Here is a 23,603-nt window from a genome sequence, read left to right on the forward strand (position 1 = left end):
TGCTTCCTCCGAAGCTCCCACCTTCGGTCGCCATCTTCGGATTTTTTTATTTTTTTTTAATGTTCGTTCTTGTTTTATTTATTTCTTCCTCTTGTCTCATCTTTCTGGCGGAGGAGGGTGGGTTCGCTAGTGAATCCGGACAATTCTTCAAGCTGCAAAACTACACCGACAGGTAAGAAACTATACGTTTTGCAGCATGAATCTTTTCTGGATTCACTATGCTGTGCATAGACTTTGGAGCGGTTTTCTAGTCTTGTGGTGGTTGGGTGCAAGCTGAGTGTTGGTTTGTGAAAATATGTTGTAAGACCTTTTGTCCTACTTGTGCTTCTTTTTTCTTTTGAATATCTATGCAGTAGTGCTTTGTGAAGGTGTGCACTGTAGACCATGTTGCTGCTTGCCCAATTTCTTGAATAGGCGTATTTGCTAAAAAAGAGCTACTGTTGCTCCTTTCTTCCTTGTTGAGTGAGCGTGCAGTGCTCCTTGTAATGTCTGACCTGCCTGGTTGTGGCACAACTGTATGGCTTGTGTAATCCATCTTGCAATGGTATTCTTTGTGATTGGTCTTCCAAGAAAACTGTTGGTGAATGATACAAAGAATTGTTTTGTTTTCCTGTATTCTTTGGTTCTTTCTATTTAGTACATGACTGCTCTTCTGGTGTCCAGGGCGTGTAATGCCCTTTCTGATTGTGTCTTTTGTTTTTGGAAAAAACTTGGTATTTGTATTGCTTGGATACCACCTTTGGCATAAATTGTGGATCAGCTCTCATGACGATTCGGTCATTATGTATTTGGAAGTAGGGCTCTTGCAGTGTTAGAGCTTGCAATGCACTTACTCTACGTAGTGATGTAATTGCAATTAAAAACGCTGGTTTTAGTGTGAGAATTTGTTGCGTTGCTTTGTGGATTGGTTCGAATGGTGCCTTTATCATTTGAGCTAGTACTACATTGAGATTTCATGCAGGTGGTGGCATCTTTCTTGGAGGTGCTATTCTTTTTACTTCTTCTAGGAATCTTTTGACCACCTGGGATGTGAATAAAACTCTTCCCTGTTTCTCCCCTTGTGTACGCTACGATTGCTGCTTAGTGTACCCTTATAGATGTGTAGCTCAGTTTATTCTGTAGTAAATATGTTAAGTATTTTAGTACTGTTGATTCTCTTGTGATCCTTCTTGAAAGTTTCTTTAAGGCACCATTGAGAGAATCTTTTCCATTTGGCTGTGTAGCACTTCCTTGTTGTAGGTTCTCTCGCTTCTCGGAGTACTGCCATTGTGGTCTCTGGTAGTCTGATGTGAGCAAATTCTAAGTCCTCAGGAGCCATGCTGCTAGGCTTAGGCTCTCTGGTTCTGGGTGTAGCACCCTTCCTGTTCTGCATTGTTAAGAGGTCCTTTCTGTTGGGGAACTTATGCATTGCCCCTTGAGTCATCTCCATTATCTAGGAGAACCAGGTTTCACTGGCCCACTGAGGAGCTAAGAGTATTAATGTCATGTGGCTGATCCTGCATTTTTTGAGTACCCTGTGTCGCAGTGGTATCGGGGTAAAAGGGTAAGCAAATGTCCCTGACCAGTCTATCCATAGCGCATTCCCTAGGGACAGTTTGCACGGTTGCATGGAAGCGAAGTGCTGGCATTGTGGGGTGTTGCAAATAGGTCGATTTGCGGAGTTCCCCATTTTTTGAATATCTTTAGGATTTCAAATGGATTAATTTCCCATTTGTGGGATGCTGATGCTTGCCTGCTCAGCCTGTCTGGTTCTACATGTTCCTTCCCTGGAAGATGCATTGCTAGCAAGTCTATTTTCCTTGGGATTGCCCATCGCCATAGTTCTTGGGCGAAGGTTGATAGTGTCATTGTGTTCTTCCTTTTTTGTTGATGTAAAACATGGTGGTTGTATTGTCCATTTGGATTAACACCCTCTTCCCGTAAAGCTCTTTCTGAAAGGCCTTTAAGGCTAGGAACACAGACTTTAACTTCAGGAAGTTGATGTGTTTTATTGCATCCTGTTGTGTCCACCATCCCCTTACTCTTAGGTTGTTCATGTGCGATCCCCACCCTAGCTGGGAAGCCTCTGTTGTAATGGTCACGGTTGGAGTTGGTTGTGTGAGAAGTCTCCACTGTGCTATGTTCTTTCTGTTCCACCATGCCATCTCTTGATGAACTGTTTGCGTGACAACCACTAGATCCTCCCAACTCCCTGTTGCTTGTGACCATTGCTGTTGAATCCATTCCTGTGTAGTCGAATGTTTGGGACTAGATGAATGCATGAAGTCATCATCCCTAGCAGTATGCCCACTGTCTTTACTGTCAGAGCTTGCCCCTTGTGGTATAGATTTGTCTCCTTCAGTATCGCTAATATTCTCTTCGTGCTTGGAAATACCTTTCCTAGTATTGTGTTGATTTCTGCCCCTAAGAATATTTTTACTTGTTCTAGTTCTATTGACGATTGCTTCCCAGTGTATTGAGAAACAGTGTTGGAGCAATGTCTCTATGACTTTCTGTATGTGCTCTTTGCAAAGATTGTACAAGCTTGCTCTTACTAACAAGTCATCTAGGTATGGGTAAACATGAATCCCTTGCCTTCTTAGGTGGGCCGCTACTGCTGCTAGGCATTTTGTGAAGACTCTTGATGCTGATTTCAGTCCAAATGCTAGCACCGTAAATTGGTAGTGTGTTTTGTTGATCTCCTGGAAGAAGTTTCTTATTCTGCCTCCCACTGATGTTATATGTTGGAGGGATTGTTTGATTTTTGGGACACGTTCTTTTGTTATGTTTGTCTGTTGTTGCACCCTCTGAGATTTTGTTTGAGTGTGCGTAATTCTTGCAGTGAAGTCACTTGAAGGTGGGTTGCTGTCCCCCTCTTTGTTGTTAGTCTCTTGCTCGAGGGCACCCTTGAAAGGATTGTCTTCAGTGTTGGTATTGCCAACTTTGTTGTTGTTGTTGGCCCTGCTGCTGGCCCTGGCTTCCTCCTTGATAATCTTGTTGAAATGTTTGGTGTAAGGCTACAGGCTGGTGGTTACCTCTGCCTGCTGGTCTCCGTAATGGTACTCCCCTAGGCATGCCTCTGGATTATAGTGCTCCCATGGACCTTGCAGTCTCATTCTCTTTCTTTAATTGATTTAATTTCTCGTCCACAGCTGTTCCGAATAGTTTTTCACCATTGAACGCGGTGTTTAATATGTTATTTTGTACCTCTGGTTTGAAACCTGAAATTCTTAGCCAGGCGTGCCTTCTCTCAGTTACCCCGATGATCATCTGTCTGCTAGATGTTTCTTCTGCATCTAGGGCTGATTTTAAACATGTGTTCGCCATGTTCTTCCCTTCTTCCACTAAGTGGCTTGCCCTTCTTTGGAATTGGTCTGGCAGATGTTTTAGTAGGTCACTACTTCCTCCCAGTTTTGATATGCATGTCTATTGATTAATGCATTTGAATTTGCGATATGCCACTAAATTGCCGCACTTCGTTCCACCTTTCTCCCCAAGAGATCCATCCTTTTCCTTTCTGCCGTCTGGTGGTGGCCCCACATTAGTGGGTATATTAGCTCTCTTCCTAGCTGTGGAGGTTATCATAGAATCAGCTGGCACTGAACCTTTGAGGAATGTTTGTATTTTCTCTCACCCCTTGGTGTTACAGCCGGTTCTTTACAGGCTTCCTTACCCTGGTCCAGCACACTAGGTAGCATGGGAAGGAATTGAGTCCTTGTTTGTGTAGGCAGCAAGGACTCTAGGAGAAAACAGTATTGAGGTTTTTCCTCCTCTAACCCTTCTTCTGGTGATCCGGCGTCAAGATCTTGCCACTGCATGTCTTGCACCTCCGAGGTCGCCGAACCGTGATATGTTCGGTCCTCTTCCTCTACTTTGGCTTTGAAGTAGTACTCTTCTTCCTCGACCGGTTCTGGAGTCGTCAGAAGATCTAGTTCTTGGACGTCTTTCACCTTCGGTCGAAATTTTCAGCGGAATTTTGAACTGTTTCATTTTCTCGTCGAAATCCTTCTTGCGTTGCAAGATACTCGCCATTTCGGCTTCAAGCCTTTTTTTTTTTCTTTTACAACTCAGACGCATATGTTTCGGCGTCGAGATTTTCTGCCTTTCTTTTGTAGCTTGTCTACGTTGAAGCTTGTTTAACCCTTTCTTTTTTCGATGTTGAATAGTCCTTTTTGTGACTGCTCTTCCGACAACTGTTTTTTCTAGGGTCTTCGTGTCTGGGAGTCCTTGTCAAAGGAACCGACAGACTGTTTGTCCTTAGACGCACTTGCAGTCATCAAATGTTTCAACGCCAAGGCTCCCTTCGAGGACTTGGAGTCACTCTTTCGTGGATCGGCTGATTGTTTAGGGGTCGATGCTTCTCTTACCTCCTTTGGAGTTTTCTTTTCGACCGACGACTGGGACGTGCGCGTCCTCTTCGCCGCCAGGCCCTTCGGCGACGTTGTCCTCTTCTTCACTGGAGAGGACCAGGTCTCGAAGCGACGCAAGTGGTCCTTGACCCTGCATGTTGTAATTTGCTTTTCTGTGCCTCTCTCTCAAGGTCTTCGGGGTGAATGCCGAGCATGCGTTGCAATCTTCGCTTCGGTGGTCCAGCGGCAGGTAAAGGTTACAGACCGGATGCTGATCCTTCAGTGTGTACTTGTGGTGACTATTGTCGCAGAACTTGAATGGTGTCTTGTCCATTACCGTGCACAGGGAGCCCCCAGTATGCACATTCTCCGTAGGACGTCGAAGCTTTGGTCTTTTTTCTCTTTGCTGTGTCCCGGTTCACTGACTCGAAGGCCAGTATGTCGATAAAGTTATTTTCTTGCTGTTTTTGTTATTTTTCGTAGATTCTTCTCTCCAAACTTCTGGAGCTCCTTCCGTATCGATCCAGACCCAACGGCAGAAAAAAAGAATCTGAAGATGGCGACCAAAGGGAGCTTCCGGAGGAAGCACGTTGATGTCACTGAAGGCCACCAAATAGTGGTATGTCTACACCCATCAGTCACAAAAAAAGACTACAATTCCGGACTCAACCACTAGATGGCGGAATAATGCACAGCATAGTGGATCCAGAAAAGATTCACGCTGCAACACTGGAAAGTTCCCTTCTCTGCCATAATCATTTGAATAGTGTCAGAACATGTGGAGTTTCTACACTGAAAACATGCATGTATCTGTTAGCATTACCTCTCAAATTGTTGTCCTTTAAAGGCTCTATTCCGGTTATATGTATTCTGCAATATTAGGCACAACCATGTTGACATGCAATCAGGCCTGTCCTGCATGTAACATGCACTACTGTCACACACAAACCCTGCCACTCACACACACCACACACACCGTCCATGTAACATCAAGAGGAATCACAGCAAGAAACTGAAATACATCAGTTTCTATTTACATTTGATCATGGAGACAACTGTAACCATAGCAAGACAGCACCAGTAGTAACCATGCACTGGGAGGTAGCCAGAAGGTGACATGTCAACAGTGTACAGAACTTATTTAATTTAACAATGTTTGACATATAGTCAAACAGTGACAGTAGATGGAAATCAAACCTTGGTATAAAGGACCAAAGAAGGTATTCTGAAACAAAAAGTACAAAATAGCCCTGTAAAAAGATGTATTGTACCATTTCCACTGTAAATATTTCATAAATTGTAAGACAGAGAAAGCTATTTTACTGAGAATTCCAGAAGCACCATACAACTCTAATTGCTCATGCACGTGTAAAATGAAGCACATGGGATTTCAGTTGCATGCTTTTAAAGATGGATGATATGTAGGAATATTCGTGAATCTCTCCAACAGCAAGGCTGTATCTCCTCTTTGACCTGCTGTTGTATAAAATCCGATCTAGAATTCTGGATTGTGTAAAGTAAAGCAACCACTGCTGAGAACTGCTTTGCTCTGAATGTCACAATTTGCCAATTTATCCTTCCATTCTGGCTAGGTTGGGTAACTGAACACCAATAAATTAGGTGAAATTTGTTATTTATCACTTGAATACAGCAAAAGTGCAGGTTTTATCAAGTGACCTCAGTGATGAACGCCAAGTCTGCATCCACCCTCTGGTCAAATGATATGAAATATGTTAACATATACTAGATGATTTACCATGTAATCAACAAGCTACGGTTTACCTTCAAATCCTTGATATCATTCATGCCTTTGAGCTCTGGATCCAACTTAGTTATGGCTTTCCTGATCTTTTCAACCTGGAAAGATTCAACAGTGCAAATAGGTTAAGACTACACAAATGTAGCTTATTAGATCAGTCATGATGGCAGACTGTGCTGCTGCATGAATCATTTAAGGAAGACATTTTCAGATGCAGGATTAAACACAATCAGCAACAAATGATACGGATTACAGCGGCTTATCTAAACATGTTCTCTCTCTCCAATGCTGGACAACATCTAAAGACAAGTATCTTGGGTTGGAGTATTCATTATATCCAACCCTATCCCAATGCAGCGGGTTAAGAGAAAGTGAGACTAAAACAGTGTGTTCTCTAGAGGCCAATCTCCCTTACCAGAACAATGGGGCAGCATTATGAACAGGCTTCTATTTATTGCTGGCAAATGTCTTCTCACAAAATGAATTACACTGGCTTGAGCAACACTACCTTACAAAAGATGATACTCTCCATTAATCAGTGTAACATTCTAGATTTTAATGCCACATAAAGCACTATACAACGTGGCACAAATGTTGAACCAAGATCATAGTTTGCAATTATACCAACGCCTTACCTGTTTCCGATAAGGAGAAATAATGCCAATTTCCTTAGGAGAGAGTTTGGGCGTCCCCTTCTTTCCCTGGGCAACCAGCAGTTTCTTGAGGTAAGATACCACAGCATCAACCTCAGTCACATTGAAGAATGAAGGGCTGTTGCCTTCACGCTGGTCTTCTCCTAGTACCCCATTAAAAATGATTGGAAATCCCTAAAAGTGAAAACCGGACTAACTTTAAAATCTTCCATTCAAGGAAAATGCATTCAAGTATACACAATTATTTACTGGAGAACAATTCCCCTACTACTATGCTTGCAGTATGTGAATTAGTGAATCTTGACGATATAACACCTCTAATAAGACTGGTCGAATACAACAGGAAAGGAGTAGACAAAAAATTATCTTGCATTAAAATCAAATAAAATAAAAAAATGTTTTCCTACGATTAGACAAAAATGACTAGGGATGCAGACATCTTTTCAACATCTTTAATGTCGCTGCAAAGGTTGGTAGGGTGACAGCATGCAAGGGCGGAAGGTGCGAAGGAGCAAAGAAGTTGTAGACCAGACAGAAGCACAACAGCGTAAAGGCGCCTGGAGGAAGGGCAAGAAACGTCTTAAGCAGAGAACGAGTAGGAAGTGAATCCCAAGGACAGAAGCAGCAGAGAAACAGTGAGCGGAGATGTAAGCAGCACAAAGACATGGACCCTGAACAAAAAGGATCCTCGAGAGGTGCTGTTCATATGACGGGTGTGGATCGGATCACATCCCAGAAACTATAGGCAAGAGAGGATTAACCTTCACTAGCAGATGCAGAAGAGTAGCCATGAGTAGGCACGAGAAAGAGGATCACAGCTCGAGAACAGAAGGACAGAAAGGTGAAGTGCAATAATAAAAAAAAAAAGTGAGTACAAAATAAAGAAATCAACAAATTTAAATCAGCAAAAGGCAAAAGCAGCATCGGTAGACCAGAAACTTGGATTACTATGCACTCTAGCATTTCTCCTTGCAGGTTGCTTTTTATTAGTTAAAATAACAAATTTAGTTTTGAGTACTCAATGATATGGACTTCAGAGTTGGACAGATGTATAAATATTTCCAAAATGAAAAAATAATCTGTTGTGGCATTTACATGGTACGGAGGCTTGGTACGAGGTTAGGTTCCGCAACACACAATACTTTGAAATTTTGACAACCTTAATGCCCCATTCACTAACGAATTCAGCCAAGTAACACTTAACAATTCAGTGTCTGAAGAAACCACAAATGAAATGGCAGAGCGAAACGTAGTCAGCAACAAGAATACTTTCAGATTACCGCAAGATCACGGACAAAATAATGTAAAAAAATAATGAAAAATGCTTTTATGCAGATTGTACCTCCCGAAACAAACCCCTCGAGAACATTGCTACTGAACAAACTTGGCCTTGTAAATATTAGATACATGACACAATCATGAAATGGCACACTCGCATCATGAATGCAACCTCATTTGGAAGCAAGTGCTTACCTGCTTTGGTAGATGCTCCCAATTGCAGTACGAATGGCTCAGAATCTTATCTGCACACTCCTGAAGTTCTCCATCATAAAAAAGCTCATTTGGTATCTTGAGGATATCTGGATGGGACCTTAATGAGACAAAACAGCACTGTTAACCTTATTACGGCAAAAGGTCGCCAACTCCTAAATATCACTTAATTTAATCTTTCTTCCAACAATTTGTACGCCCTAAAGCCTGGCACTAATCATTTTCTGTTACACAAAAGACTAAACATTTAGAAATTATACCTTTCTGCGGTAGGTGGCATACTCTATCGGGTGTTGACCAAACACTGTGTAGGAGTGTGCATGATTGGGGCATAGATCTGCAACTATGCAAAAAGACTATCGGTTGTCCCAACTTGCAATGTTAAAGGAGTGAAAGAGTGGGCATGCTCACCACAACAGTAACCTTCCCTAAAAAACAAAAACCATAGCCGATGTCCTCTTGACCACAGTTGAAGATAACCCCTGCCCTCAAACATTGATGAACTTCTCCGTTACCTTAGACAGTCAACCAACCCACCCTTATATGCATCCTTGGATCTTCAATGGGATTCACATGCAATGCCCTTCACTGGCTGGTTTGCTACCTTTCCAATCAATACCAGTTTGTTAACATAGGCACACCAAGAACACAAAAGATCCCCATCACCTGCGGAGTCTCCTAGGGCTCCATACTCTCTTGTGTCAAACATCAATCTATACATTGAACTGCTTGGTACTCGAATTCAATAACAGCATCAAGATTCAGCAATATGTCGATGATGCACAACTCTACTCGAAAATCTCCTCTGCTTCAGACGTGCAATGCCTCAAACAGCGTGCACATCATCCAGACCTGGATATCAAGCACCTACCTGAAGCTCAACCCAACCAAGATAGAATTCCTGTCATTTGCCAAGAACAATAAACAAGATAATATTCAAATCTGGCTCAACAACATGAACTTTTACTGCTGGGAACCTCCACTTTCATCAAATGCCAAGTCACTTGGATTCACCATGGACACTAACTTCACCTCGAAGGAACACATAGTGAGGAAATTCGATTTTCGATCTCGCTTGTATTCAGCCACCATTTCTTTGTGTTCCACCGCCATTTTGTGTTGCCCTCAATCAGGCAGCACAATGAACGAAGTTTTTCTGCTGATCTTACTGCGACGTGTCAAATAACCTTCTGCCTCTGTTTACGAGACTGATGTCAGGGACTGGCTGAGTCCACTAATCCTCGTCTGGTTTGACTAAACCCTGTCTCAACTGTCTGTCGGTTCACACCATTCTTTCCTGACTTTATCTTATCTTCTGGCCTTCGCTATTCTCTACTTGTATTCTCTCATTTCACAACTGTCCTCCAAAGCATACAAATATGTCCTGCCACCTGCAAGTTGAGTTGTAGACACTACCACTGATTAACTTGTGGGGAGGGGTGGCAAAAACAGTTGGAAGAGAGGTTTATTTGGGTTACTTGATATCTTGTTTTCAAACTTTTCTCATTGGTTATATCTTGTTTTCAAACTCTTGTCATTGGATAACCATGTATGCATTGGGAGTGTTCTTGGTGAATCTATGCGCTATAAAAGATTGTGCGTCATGCAGTAGAGTGGCAGTCTCCTAAGAACATACTGAGTGTACTTCTGGGACAACTGTACTTAGCTGCAGCTAATAAACCTGATCTTCTACATTCAACAGAATGTCCTGTGTCTCTGTTCAACAAAGCAGGTGAACTCAGGAGATTAAGGCGTGCCCTGCGCCGCCAGGCCCATAAGGCCCTGGTTCTTCAATTGGTGCCCTCTGTGAGGCGGCTTCAGAGGTAGCGATTTTGCCTGAGGGTCGTGAGGAACCCCGCAAGAAAATTCTGGAGGAATCGCGAACCACGTCAAGCGACCCCTGTATGTCGAAGTGGTCCGAAGGTCTTTTTCAGCGCGGTTTCTCCTTCCTGACGGCTGCTGACGACTGCTGCCCTGACTGCCGCCTTGCTTTGGCCCCTTTTGGTGATGTATGGTATCGCAAGACGTTAGACGGGCCTCTGTTGGCGTAAGAAGACACTTATTTAAGTATTGGTGGGTAGCTCCCACCATTTCGTTTTTTTTGTTTTGGGCCTTTGATTCGGCTATTGCAAAAGCCGAAGCCGAGGGGTGAGTACAGATTGTGCTGTGTTATTCGATTTAACCCCTTGATGTTTGTGAACAGTCCAGTGAAATAACGATGCCTGGTCTGAGTAAGTTTAGAAAGTTTTGTTGTTTTGGTTGTGATAGGGATTCCTGGCTGGAGGACCCTTGTCCAATTCCTCCGGTTGGAACTCCCACTTATGAGCTTTATTCTAAAGATGGTGTTGGCCCCATTGCCTTTAATGAGGCATGGATCCGATACACAAAGAACAATGGTGTTCTACAGTGGCCACAGAATGGTAGCTTTGAGCTTAACATATTAGATAATTTGGAAGCAATTTTGTTTAAAAGAAAAGCCCGGCCGGCAATGTTTGACTCTTTCCGCCTCTGGCGTAAGGAAGCCAAACAGAGAGAAATTAAACAGGCAAAACGAGATAAGAAAACACAAAGTATGACGATTATACAGGCTGCCCAGCAGTTTAAAGATAATGAGATTAATCATGAATTGGAAATTTCAGAGAGACAGCATCGTATGGCGATAGATAAATGCTATCCGGTGTTGCCTATTTCCCCTTCTGATAAAAGTAAGGATCCGGAGGAAGACCCTTTGATGTCTCACTTAGAGATTGCCTCCTCCCTAAGTACAAGGTGCTAATGCACCCCCATTGTTACAACCAGTTCAGCCATTAGTTGCGCCTCCGCCTGCTCCGGCTCTTCCGCATTTGCCCCTTCCGGTAGTGCCACCCCCACCTCTTCCGCCACCGACTTCTTTGCCTCCGTTTCCTGAACATCAATCTCCTTTGCCTTCGGCTCCCCTTATAACTGTTAATTCTTCTGTTAGTTCACCTAATAACTTGTCCCCTGTTCTTATGTCTAATTCTCCTACTGTGCGCAAACGAATCACAGATACTGTCTCTGGGTTTCTGTCTCCTTTCTTTGAGACTTTGAATATGTCTCCGGCTTTTTCTCGAAGACAGTCTCGTAGTCAACTCCCAGGTTCCGACGAACAGGTGGTATTGGACTCTCTCGCTCGCAAATGGATCGAGAAGGGTCCCCAGTATAGTGTGAAAGATATCATGACCACCTTTCATCAGTGGGAGGCGCCCACGCAGAGATATGTATATAATGTTGTGTGACACTCTCGCTAAAGAATGGGAGGATATGGATTTGGGTTTACTTCCTCAGGGTTTGTTAGATGTTCAGGCTAATTTCGATAAGGGACTCATTGTGGGTTCTAAGGTTGAGGATGCCGTTTAGGTCCTTATTTTCCTCACAGACCTTTTTTGATTCCGATCCTGCTGTTAGGCTGACATCCAAACATTATCCCATGAGAGAGGTTCCTCCAGTGTGGAGAGAAGCGGTTGCACAAGCAGGTGCTAATCCAGCTGTTCCCACGCACTTCCAGGGTATATGGGTACATGTCCCCTGGAAGAGATCTGAAGTTTTGGCTCTTAAACAGTCTCTACCGGATCCCTGTAAAAACCCTGCTGGTTATTATAAGGAGTTGTCCCAGACTGTTGATGCCTGTATTATGAATTTAGCCGATATTGATATGTTGATGGGAAATGTAGTCCCACAAGCATTATGGGCTCGGATTCGTAGAGCGGATCACGCCCAAGCATTGGGTGGCGATTGGGCTGCTATAACTGCCGCGGATGCAGCCCAAGTGGGTGGTGCTAAGCCTGATGTTTTGATTTCAGAACTCCCCGGTAGGATTATTACTTTAATGAAAACGATGATGCCCGCCTTGCGAGTTAATCGGGATAAACTAGCTGCGTGTAGGCAGAAGAAAGAGGAGTGTCTCTGATTTCTTCACTCGTTTTGAAGAGACGTTTATTGATCACAGTGGTCAGGATATGACTACGGAGGGTGGACAGCGATTATTTGTAGATAAATTCGTATTTAATTTGCTTCCCGAACTGTCACATAAGTTGAAAGACTCCGAGAGTTCATGGGCTGTTTCTTCTTCTGCCCAGATATTGGCGACTGCTCAATATTATGAGAACAGGGATGAAGAAGAGAAAGATAAGCAAGAGAAGAAGACGAAAGAATTAAAAACGAAGGTTCTTCTGCAACAAGCTTATCCTCCTCGTTGTACTCAGCGCCAGTTTCAACAGCCTCCACAGTTTCAGAGGGTGTATCAAAAGCCTGAGCCCTTTATTCTGCGACCTTTATTAGGTCCTAACCAATGTGCCTATTGTAGAGAGGAAGGTAATTTTAAAAATAGCTGCCCGGTTTTATTGCAACGTAAGGGAGAACTATCTGCTCCACGAGGCCATGGTGGTTTCCAGATAATATAGAGGGGTAGAGGTCGAGGTGTGATGCCTCAAGAACAGCGTTCCTTACCCCCTCCAAATTCTACGAACTACTTCGATCAGCAGAATACTCAGTCTACACAGTATTACAATGATGATTATCATGTTGAAGGTGAAAATGAAAGCCTTCACGCTAACTAGGACAGCCATAGACAAAGTGAGGGAGTTGTATCGATTCCAGTAAATCAGGATGGGCCTTATGTCAATGTCACTACAATGGGAGTTTCAGAGCCATTTCTTTTAGATACTGGTGCGATGAGAAGTTCTATCATTCACTCTAAACTCCCTGGGGCACCTTTGTCTGGCTTAACAAATGTATCGGTAGGATTTTCTGGCGCCCCAGTTCGTAACCCGGTCTCCTGTCCTTTGCCCATTTCAATTGGCCCTTATGATATGGAAGCTCCTCTTCTTTTAACGACTGGTTGCGGCGAGAATGTGTTGGGTTTGGATCTATTGAAAAGAATGCATGCAACGATATATTGTTCTCCTTCTGGTGTGCATCCTACTTTAGGGCAGAAATTGACTTCTTCAATGTATGTGTCTAAAGATCAATTCCCACCTGAATTGCTCTCTCTTTCTGCAACGCTCTGGGCTACGGTCCAAATGATGTTGGTTGTCTTGAGATCCCGCCTTATGTTGTTACTCTCAAGCCCAATGCTAAATTGCCACGCATTCCTCAATACAGAATTTCCAATGAAGGTGAAAGAGCGCTTTTGGATATCATTTATGATTTGGTTAAGAAGGGTGTGGTCGAGGAGACAAGGGGAAATGTATGCAATAGTCCTGTTCTTCCTATTCTTAAACGCACTGATCCTTCTAAGCCTCCTGTTTATCGTTTTGTGATTGATCTTCGGGAGGTCAATAAAATTGGTGTACCACAGTTTCCTGTTGTTCCAGATATCACTGCCCTGTTAACTATGATACCTGCCTCAGCGGCTTGGTTTTCTGTTATTGATCTGAAAAATGCTTTCTTCAGCATTCCCATTGCCAAAGAGAGTAGGGATATTTTTGGTTTCTCTCTAGGAGGCCGAAGTTTCCGGTTCAAGCGCGCACCCCAAGGCTATTGTGAAAGCCCCTCCATTTATAGCCAAGCTCTGAAATGTCAGCTTGATGTTTTTCCTTTGCCCCCAGGTGCTACTCTTATTCAATATATGGATGATTTGTTTATTGCTGCTGATTCAGAGGGTGTCTGCAGGAATGTGACTGTTGCACTGTTACGTCACTTGTCTGATCTTAATCATAAGGTGTCGCCTTCTAAACTACAATATGTCCGTCGAGAGGTTACCTATTTGGGTCATCTCTTATCAAAGGAGGGAAGGTGATTAACCCCAGAACGAATTCGAGCAATAGCGCAAATGTCTGTGCCATTTACACAAAGAGAGGTGCGCGCCTTTCTGGGCATCACTTCTTATTGTAGACAGTGGATTCCGAAATTTTCTTTGTTGGCCAAACCTTTGTTAGGACTCACTTTGAAAGACACACCTCAACCCCTTCCTTGGACTGACGAATGTCAGAAGAGTTTTTCTGATTTATGTACTGCTCTGTGTTCTGCTCCTGTGTTGGGTACTCCAGATTACAGTAAGCCCTTCACGCTCTATGTCCATGAAAGAAAAGGTTGTGCGTTGTCAGTCTTAACACAACGATTTGGAGACAAACAGCGGCCATGTGCCTATTTTTCAGCTACGTTAGACCCAGTAGCCAAGGCATTGCCTAGTTGTCTTAAAGCTACAGCAGCAGCAGCGATTTCTATTCGTCAGTCTGCTGTAGTGGTGCTAGATAATACTCTCATTGTTCTGGTACCACATGCAGTGGATACCTTACTAAATAAGACGAAAACGCAACATCTTACAAGTGCTCGATTGTCTGGATATGAGCTGACGCTCTTGGCTAGTCATGTGCACATCAAACGATGTAATATTTTAAATCCAGCCACACTGTTACCTCTTCCAGAAGAGAAAGATATTCGGAAACAACATGATTGTTTTCTCCATACTGAGGAGGAGACAAAAGGCAGGATTGATTTGAAAGATAAGCAGTTAGTGGATCCAGATGCAGGGCTCGAAAAATCCGAAAAATGGTACTAGTTCTGCAGGTCTAGTGCCATGGAAAATCCCCTCGACCTCACTGCAACCTACTTGACCTCCGCCTCAGAAAACGGAGCAAAAGTGACAAGATAACAAGATTTAAAGGCATCTTTATTGCTCATTCCCTTTGTGAGCAATAAAAATGCCTTTAAATCTTGTTATCTTGTCACTTTTGCTTAGTTTTCAAAGACAGAGGACAAAAGTTAGTTTGTCTTCCTACTCGCCAGAAAGGGCAAATAGGACCTAAAAATAGCTCGACCTCATCAATTCTCCCTCGCAAATGCGAGCGGGCGAGTGGATTTGTCGAGCCCTGAGATGGGATCCTATGGGTGGATGGGTCTTGTTTCAAACTCCCAAATGGTGAGACAACTTCAGCTTATGCTGTTACCACCTTGTATACAATCGTGGAGACAGCACGCATCAGACATAATTCAGCTCAGGCAGCTGAACTGATAGCTTTGACCAGAGCGTGTGTGTTATCTAAAGGAAAGAGTGAATGTGTATACCGACAGCCAGTATGCGTTTGGTGTGGCGCATAGCTTTGGTCGTTTGTGGAAGGAAAGAGGATTCCTTACCTCCCACGGTACTAAAATACAGCATGGTCAATTGGTAACTGATCTTCTTGAGTCACTTGTTTTGCCTACCCAGATAGCAATTGTGAAATGTAGTGCGCATAAGAAGATTACTGATGATGTTGGTCACGGAAATGCTTTTGCGGATGAGGTAGCAAAAAGGACAGCCAGAGATGCTACAAGTCACATGTATGTTGCGGGCCCTGCGAATTGGGTCAGGGAAAGAGGGATGTGTGAGGACACAATAGAAAGTGTGAGATCGATTCAGGGAGATGCTACAGAGAAAGAGTTGAGAAAGTGGAAAGAGAGTACAGGAATGTTAGACGCAACAGGATGTTGGATAGAATTGTCAGAACACCAGCGTTGGCTGTTACCAGACGCCTACGTACTGCCTGTAGTTACTATGGCGCATGGTCCAGCCCACACCAGTGCAAAAGGAATATGTAAACTTCTGGCTCCAGTGTAGCTGAACGAAGGGATTCCAAAATGTGCAGATAATGTGGTGAAGCATTGTATCATTTGCTTGATGTACAATCCGGGAAAGGGAACCCCGGCAGGTCATTTTGCTCCCCCAACATATCCTTTTGAGGTGTTGTAAATCAACTACATTCACATGGATCGATGTAACAATCTTAAATATGTTCTGGTAGTGGTATGTGCCTTTTCCAGATGGATAGAGGCTTACCCCCTGAAAGACAACACTGCTTTGTCCACTGCCAAGGTTCTTCTTAAAGAGTTCTTCCCTAGGTTTGGTTTGCCGCGCATTGTCTGGAGTGACAATGGAAGTAAATTTGTAGGCCAAATTATGCAAAAGGTGTGTACCGGTCTTGGTATAAGGCAGAAGTTTCATGCGGCAAATCATCCTCAGTCCGCGGGTTTGGTAGAGTGCACTTAACTTAAGCTTGCAAAAGTACAAGCCAGCACAGGTCTTAATTGGCCCGATGCTTTACCTTTGGCTCTCCTGTCCACTAGAACAGCTGTACATTCTCGTTTGGGACTCAGCCCATACGAGATTGTTTTCGGGCGCCCAGCTAATGTATGGGGAGTCCCTCGCCCTAGAAAGTATTCTGATATACAGTATCCAATGCTGATTGACTATTTACATGACCTCACCACTAAATTACGTGTTCTTCACCAACAGGTTCAAAACGCTTTACCAGAAGCCTCCACAGACCCAGGTCATTCTATCCAACCTGGAGACTGGGTCTGTGTGAAAAATTTTCAGAGGACAAAGAATTTGGAACCTCGCTGGAAGGCGCCTCGTCAAGTTCTTCTGACAACTCGCACAGCAGTAAAAGTCGAAGGGAAAAAGAACTGGATCCACGGCGTGCACTGCAAGAAAGTGCCCTTGCCTTTTGATCAGTGGGTTCGTAAGGGTATAGGTGATTCTGAAGGAGAAAAAGTCCCCCGATTCATACCTTTCAGTAGTGCACACCTGGATGGAACTCGATCGGAGAAAGAAGATGACGACATTCTACAAGAAGCCGTACCTTCCCATCTCCGATTAAACACTACAGAGCCACAGACCCTATTTCAAGACCAAACTGTACCAACAAGGACTAGATACAATTTAAGACCTAGATTGGTCAAGGACACCTGAGATTTCCATCTCTTCTGCTACATTTATCATCTGTCCAGGTTGCAGGGTCACGGTAGGAGTCTTGGTTTGTGACCTGTATAATGGCTAGGCCCCCAGGACTTGGTGTCATAGGACGGCTAATAATCACAGCCAAGTGAGTAAGGAAGATTGCCGTGAGCAACAATTTTAGAGGATGGATGTTAAATTAGGAAAGAAGGATAATAAGGAAGAGATGAGAAAGGAATATTGTAAAATATTGTACAGTCGATGTGGCGTAACATTGTGTGTTTCTATATTTTTGTGTATCTTATTGGCTTGTGTAGGTTGGGTTATTCATGCTATGCAGCAAAAAGTTGTCCCTAATTCTATCTCCTTGCCTTTTCATTCTACTATCTCCCCACATCAATTATATACACTTCCCCAACATGAACTAATCAGGAGAACAGAATATTTTAATAATTCATTTATCCAATTGTTGCACCAACACCAATTGGTAGTCAACACAACCGACTGTTGGGTGTGTGGACTTATGCCTCATACCACAGATAAAGGGATGCCATATTTAGTCCTTCCATTTTCTTATGAAGGTTCCGCTTGGGCCTATTTTGTAATATTTTCAAATGCATATCAGAGCCGATTTAGACATCCAGTTGGTTCCTATGGTAGTAAGCCAGATTTTAGTCATAATTCTCCGACTAAAATTGTGGAGAATAATAAGGTTCCTGTTGACGAGAGACAAACATACTAATTGGAACATGACTCGTTACATTACTAGCCTTACAGATAAAACTAAACAGGGAAAATCTCCACCAATTTGGACTGTCCCTCATCAAGGTAATTTCTGTTTACAAATGAATGGCCAGACTACTGACACTGGACAAAGAAAAAGCTTTTGTTCCCATACATACAGCTACACGTCTCAGAATTCACCGCCGTTAGTGCCATCCCAGGGCACATATTTTGTCTGCCACGATAGAGCTTACACGTGGCTACCAACGGATTTTTCAGGAACATGCTATATAGCTTTTCTTCTCTCTCCTACATACACTGCTCCTTCAGGCCATCATAGAAACAGATATGGCAGAGGGATTATTGATTCTAAAGACACGGCAGGACAAGAGGGAAGTGATTTCCTCAAAGGATTTCTTCCTTTTTGGGGCCCAATGGCCAACAGCAGAAACATGAGACAGCTGGTTCGTGTTGTTGAGACTACCATAGATGTCACTGTGGGAGCCTTGAGTAATCTCACAGCTGAACTTCAGGCGGATCGTCTCATGACTTTGCAGAACCGGATTGCACTAGATGTTATTCTTGCAGATCGTGGTAGAGTCTGTAAATTGATCGGATCTAGCTGTTGTATTTATATACCCGACGACGCCCCTACGGTATACCAAGCCATCTCCAAATTACACATAATCTCCGAATCGATTCATCAAGATGAAGGAGATTGGTCTTTATTAGTATGGTTTTGGGGATTACTATCTAAATGGGGATGGAAGGTACTAACCTTCCTTGGAGTGGTTTTGGCCATCATTTTTTCCTGTTGTCTCTGTATGCAGTGTGGCCCCGCCATCTGCGGTCTTTGTGCCACTCTGTGTGTCCCAAGACCTGAGTCACACAAAACAGATAACATTAAAATGATGTTGCAACAACAGTTTGACGACCTCATGGCTATTGACATTGATTCAGATTAACGTGAATCTGTGTGTTTTGCCTGAGTTATGGCAAAAGGAGGGTCTGAGGAAATTCGATTTTCGATCTCGCTTGTATTCAGCCACCATTTCTTTGTGTTCCACCGCTATTTTGTGGTGCCCTCACTCAGGCAGCACAATGAACGAAGTTGTTCTGCTGATCTTACTGCGATGAGTCAAATAACCTTCTGCCTCTGTTTACGAGACTGATGTCAGGGACTGGCTGAGTCCACTAATCCTCGTCTGGTTTGACTAAACCCTGTCTCAACTGTCTGTCGGTTCACACCATTCTTTCCTGACTTTATCTTATCTTCTGCCCTTCGCTATTCTCTACTTGTACTCTCTCATTTCACAACTGTCCTCCAAAGCATACAAATATGTCCTGCCACCTGCAAGTTGAGTTGTAGACACTACCACTGATTAACTTGTGGGGAGGGGTGACAAAAACAGTTGGAAGAGAGGTTTATTTGGGTTACTTGATATCTTGTTTTCAAACTTTTCTCATTGGTTATATCTTGTTTTCAAACTCTTCTCATTGGATAACCATGTATGCATTGGGAGTGTTCTTGGTGAATCTATGCGCTATAAAAGATTGTGCGTGATGCAGTAGAGTGGCAGTCTCCTAAGAACATACTGAGTGTACTTCTGGGACAACTGTACTTAGCTGCAGCTAATAAACCTGATCTTCTACGCTCAACAGAATGTCCTGTGTCTCTGTTCAACAAAGCAGGTGAACTCAGGAGATTAAGGCGTGCCCTGCGCCGCTAGGCCCATAAGGCCCTGGTTCTTCAATAGCCAAAAAACAAAGATGGCCTTGTACCAGCTCTCTCCTGTACAAAAAAAGAGAAACCATTTCTTCCAGAAATGGACTTCAGAACTGCATTTTAAGCTGTCCTAATCTTGCATCAGGATGGTAATAATACCCTACTCCATGGCCTCCTATGTGCCACACTGGCACCATTTACGGGCACCCCGCATGCTGCAGCACATTTTATTCAGGGCCTGAAGTCATAAGATCACATCACCCCCATCCTGATGGAATGGAACTCTATGGGCTTCCAGCTTTCTCTCCTCTTAAGCAGTAACTTTATGCTGGTCTTTGACCATGTACTTTCCTCCACTGCCTTCCGCTTAGGGTACTGCTTTAGAAATACCATATGCACACATGCATATATTGGGCAGCAAAGGATATCATAATGCTTTAATTGGGGTAGGTTGTGCAACCGCCTCATGGGATCCTCAAGGGCATGCATTGAAGTATGCTGCAGCCAAGTTGGGAAGGTGTTGTCTAAGGAGACTTCCCTTTGGACAAGTACAACATCAAAACCCTATAGTGTTCCTAGAATTGGGAACTAATTGGGATTACTAAACTATACAATGTCTGGTGGCTCAAAGATCACTTGAGCACCCAAATAACAAGTTTGTGCACGCTGAACTTTCCATTTTTGATACTTAAGGTTGGTATGCTTGTAAACTAAATGAGAAATCAACTGGGCCTTCAGATGACAAGGATGGGGAAGATGCACAACTTGGCCTCATAGAGGGATTCTAAAATTCTATATGGTTTACTACACACAGATTCAATTACTGTTTAGGAAGGTGGATGACAATACATGCTTGAGAGACTGGAATGGTTGGCACTGCTGTACATTATCGCAATGCCACAGTACCCAAAAGATTTTGTGTTAAAAAGGCAGAACACTGTTCTGGGGCTCAAGCTGAGTTTATGGCCAAGGCGGTCTCTGGGAGTTTAGGGCAATTGAGCCCCACCAAAATGCAATAAATAGTTATGCAATATTTGCATGGCAAATGCACATGGTTGCACAGATTATGAAGTAGCTCAATTTCTCCACTGGAGACAGCATCTTAAAATTGACTTGTGAATGAACAAACAATTGTTTATACACTAGACAATGTTGGCCTTAAAGTTTGCTACTGTGGAGTAGTCACTGGGGACTGAGTGGGAGAAGCCATATGATTATATATGGATATCACTATTGCTACTATATACTGCCTGGATAAACCCTCCTGTTAATGCAGTGCCTAAAATAATGTTGTCAATGTTTGGACATGCCTGCAAGTATAACCAATGTATGCTGATTTATCCCTCAATGGATGGGTAGATCTTGCAATGTATTTCACCATGGCTTTTATGTTTATATTTGCCAAAACCTAAAAAAGAAGCCCTTTCTATAAAAAAAGTAGAGAAGGTGAAGTATTTCTTTAAAGGCATAGTTTACATCATCTTCACTGTAAGAAGAAAAACAATTTAGCTGCCTTTGATTTTTACCTGTGCAAGCCTGCCAGCCTTTGGTGAATCTTTTTTTTTTTGTATATTCATTTTTATTGGCATTTCATTATTACGCAGAATACATCGCATATGATCGTTAAATGAACACAGTACAAATTTACAGCGTTTCATTTGATATGGCATTGTGTCAGCAGTCTGTGGTGGTATAGATTATGGTTAACTGGATATCACTGCTGTTGGAGAAGAACTTGCTAACTGGACGCCCGAGGACACGGGGCATTGTCTGTATCAGGTACCGTGGGTACGGGGCATTGTCTGTATCAAATAATGAGCGCAAAAAAACAAGAGTTTGCAGACAAAATATGTATACAAGTTATACTGGTATCCATCTAAAGATGGCTATTTTAATTTAAATTAAAGGGAAACATTAAGTCACATACATCTTTGTCTAGAGGATTAAAGGTTGCCAACCATTAGTGTGCTGATAAGCAGGCACAGTGAATTTCAATAGGAGCAGAAAAAAACTTGAAGATACATTATGCCACTTACATAGCTCTTTGCTGCTCTGAAAGTAAATCGCATCAATCAACCTAACTAGATATACCACCAGGCTGCCACTTTTTATCCCAAGGACATTTTCCTTGAAAAACGCATGGGTCTAGTTAAACCCTGCATAAAAAGTATAGTGCTCATTGAGATTGTCTTGGGGTTTCCTACGCATTGTTGCCACTGCTTATCTGTGATTTCGGTGGAGAGCGACGCTGTCCAGTATTCACGCAGTGGGGACAGTGAGGGGGCTGTGTCCGTTCTAAGTGAATAATGTAGGAGAGTAGGATCTGCACTTATGTTGCCCCCACTTTTTTTCTGATGTATACACTGGTTTCTGGCTATAGTCAGGCTGGGTCCCTGCTAATCAGGGCCCCAGTCTCTCCATTCTCTCTAAACGACTTGGAGTGCATATTAGATACACTAGTGATTGGATACTGTGGTACCTTATGAGCCCCTAGTATATGGTACCTTCGGTACAAAGGGCAGAGGTACTTCACAGGCCTACTAGGGGCTGAAGCATGTATTATGCCACCCCTGGGAAGCAGTCTAAATCTGACACCTCAGGCCTGCTACTGAAGCCTGGGTGAGGTAGTGTTGGCACTCCTCACAGAGGTATAGGTTCCTATATCTCACCTTACACACACATATAAACCTATCAGTCACCCCTATGGCAGGGCCTATCAATCCTGAGGGCAGGGTGCTTGGTTTACAATGTGAGGGGGTGCCTCTGCCATGAGCAGGGTCCCTCTGCAGCTAGCAGGGTCTATTCCCTGTGGCTGTTTGTGGATGCGGTTAAACCATATACTCTTAAGTGCATTATAACCTCCTGGTTAATGCTAACTTTGGAATAACTGCATCAAAACATGTCGTGTTTGGTGTCAAACATCTTGGAATCATACCCCCACACCAGTAACTGGTGTGGGAGTATGATCCCACCCTTCTAGAGGGGATGACGTGTACCTACTGTGGTAACACGGTAGAAATCTGAAAGAGCCCTGGAATCACAAAATGGATGCCACCAGCACAGACACTGGGCTGCCCTCCTGCTGCTGACTGAAACTCGCAGTGGAGGAGGCCCAACAATAGGCATCAAGTCACAGGGAGGTGGCACCACCTTCCAGACAGGATTTAGTGTATTGGAGCTGGGTGGGTGCACTCCTAGAGTGCTTTGAAGTCCTGCACTGGGGGAGCAGTAGGCTCCTCTGTGCATATGCCAGCTCAAACAGTTTCAGGGGCTACCTGTCCCTGCTCTGGCGCGAAACTGGACAAAGGGAAGTGGGTGTAACCACCCCCTCCCCTGACCCTCCTAGAGGAGTGGTCATAGAGCTAGTCCCTCCCTTTCTTTTACTATAAGATAGGAACACCTTGCCATTGCAAATTAGATAAAACCTGGACGACGCTTTACAAGAAGAATCCTGGCCCCATCGACGTTCAACTACCTTTGGAAAACAGAAGAATCTCCCTTGGAGTCAAGGAGTGACTCCCCTGCTTGGCAGGCACCTGAAACTCTAATCAACTGTCGCAAACTTTCCCGCTCCCGCCGGAGTCCGAAGTCCCTGCAGCCCCGGAAGTGGATTTCCTGACCTCGACGGCCATTGTGAGTACCCAGCAGAGCTGAGGCGAGTGGACCCCACGAGTGACGAGGAACCGCAATACCTGGGAACCGTGCACTATTGTCGAGTGCAACCCCTTCACGACGTTCTACGAACTTGTGCTTTGGACCATTTGTGGCCCAAGCCTCCAGCAGGTTTTGCAGCAAAAATCAGTGGCCTACCCCGCCCCGAGTGACCGTGGGCTCCTGTGAAGCATTTTCTTCAAGTGGCGTCTTCGCGATCCTTTGCCCGTTGGTTTGTGGGTCCCCCGAAGACTTTATCGACTCAAAGGGCTCCCCTGGTTGCTCCAGGCCTGCCCTCACTCACTCTCCCTGGGTGAGTCCCTCAGACCTTGCTGGTCTGCACCATCGACTTTCTTCACTCCACATGAGACTTGCTGTTGCCAAGGCTTGTTGGCTCCAATATGGTTGCCGACACCGCAGTCAGCTGCAGACGTCGTGGGACACTCCGAATCCAGCTGCTTGTCATCGTCGATCCTTCCTGGACCTCGTGAGCGAAGAGTTAAAACACCCTTGATCACCTGAAATCACCCGACATCCGTGGGCATCCATCTTCCTGGCCCCGGGTCACCGGCAAGTGACTGAACACTGTCCCTTC

General features: G+C 43.9%; 1 protein-coding gene across 6 annotated transcripts in view; it reads right to left on the reverse strand.

The window, feature by feature from the left end:
• Window positions 1-23,603, reverse strand: part of LOC146869487 (RNA helicase MOV-10-like) — a 567,813-nt gene that overhangs the window by 116,465 nt on the left and 427,745 nt on the right. For all 6 annotated transcript variants that reach the window (XM_085654043.1, XM_085654053.1, XM_085654071.1 and 3 more), the window contains 3 exons: window positions 8,214-8,331; window positions 6,723-6,914; window positions 6,111-6,185 (listed from right to left, as the gene is read on the reverse strand). In XM_085654043.1, coding sequence (XP_085510169.1) covers window positions 6,111-6,185; window positions 6,723-6,914; window positions 8,214-8,331 — 385 coding nt within the window. The remainder of the gene's footprint in view (window positions 1-6,110; window positions 6,186-6,722; window positions 6,915-8,213; window positions 8,332-23,603) is intronic.

The sequence above is a fragment of the Triturus cristatus genome, chromosome 1_1, assembly GCF_964204655.1.
Source record: "Triturus cristatus chromosome 1_1, aTriCri1.1, whole genome shotgun sequence".
Classification (NCBI taxonomy): domain Eukaryota; kingdom Metazoa; phylum Chordata; class Amphibia; order Caudata; family Salamandridae; genus Triturus; species Triturus cristatus.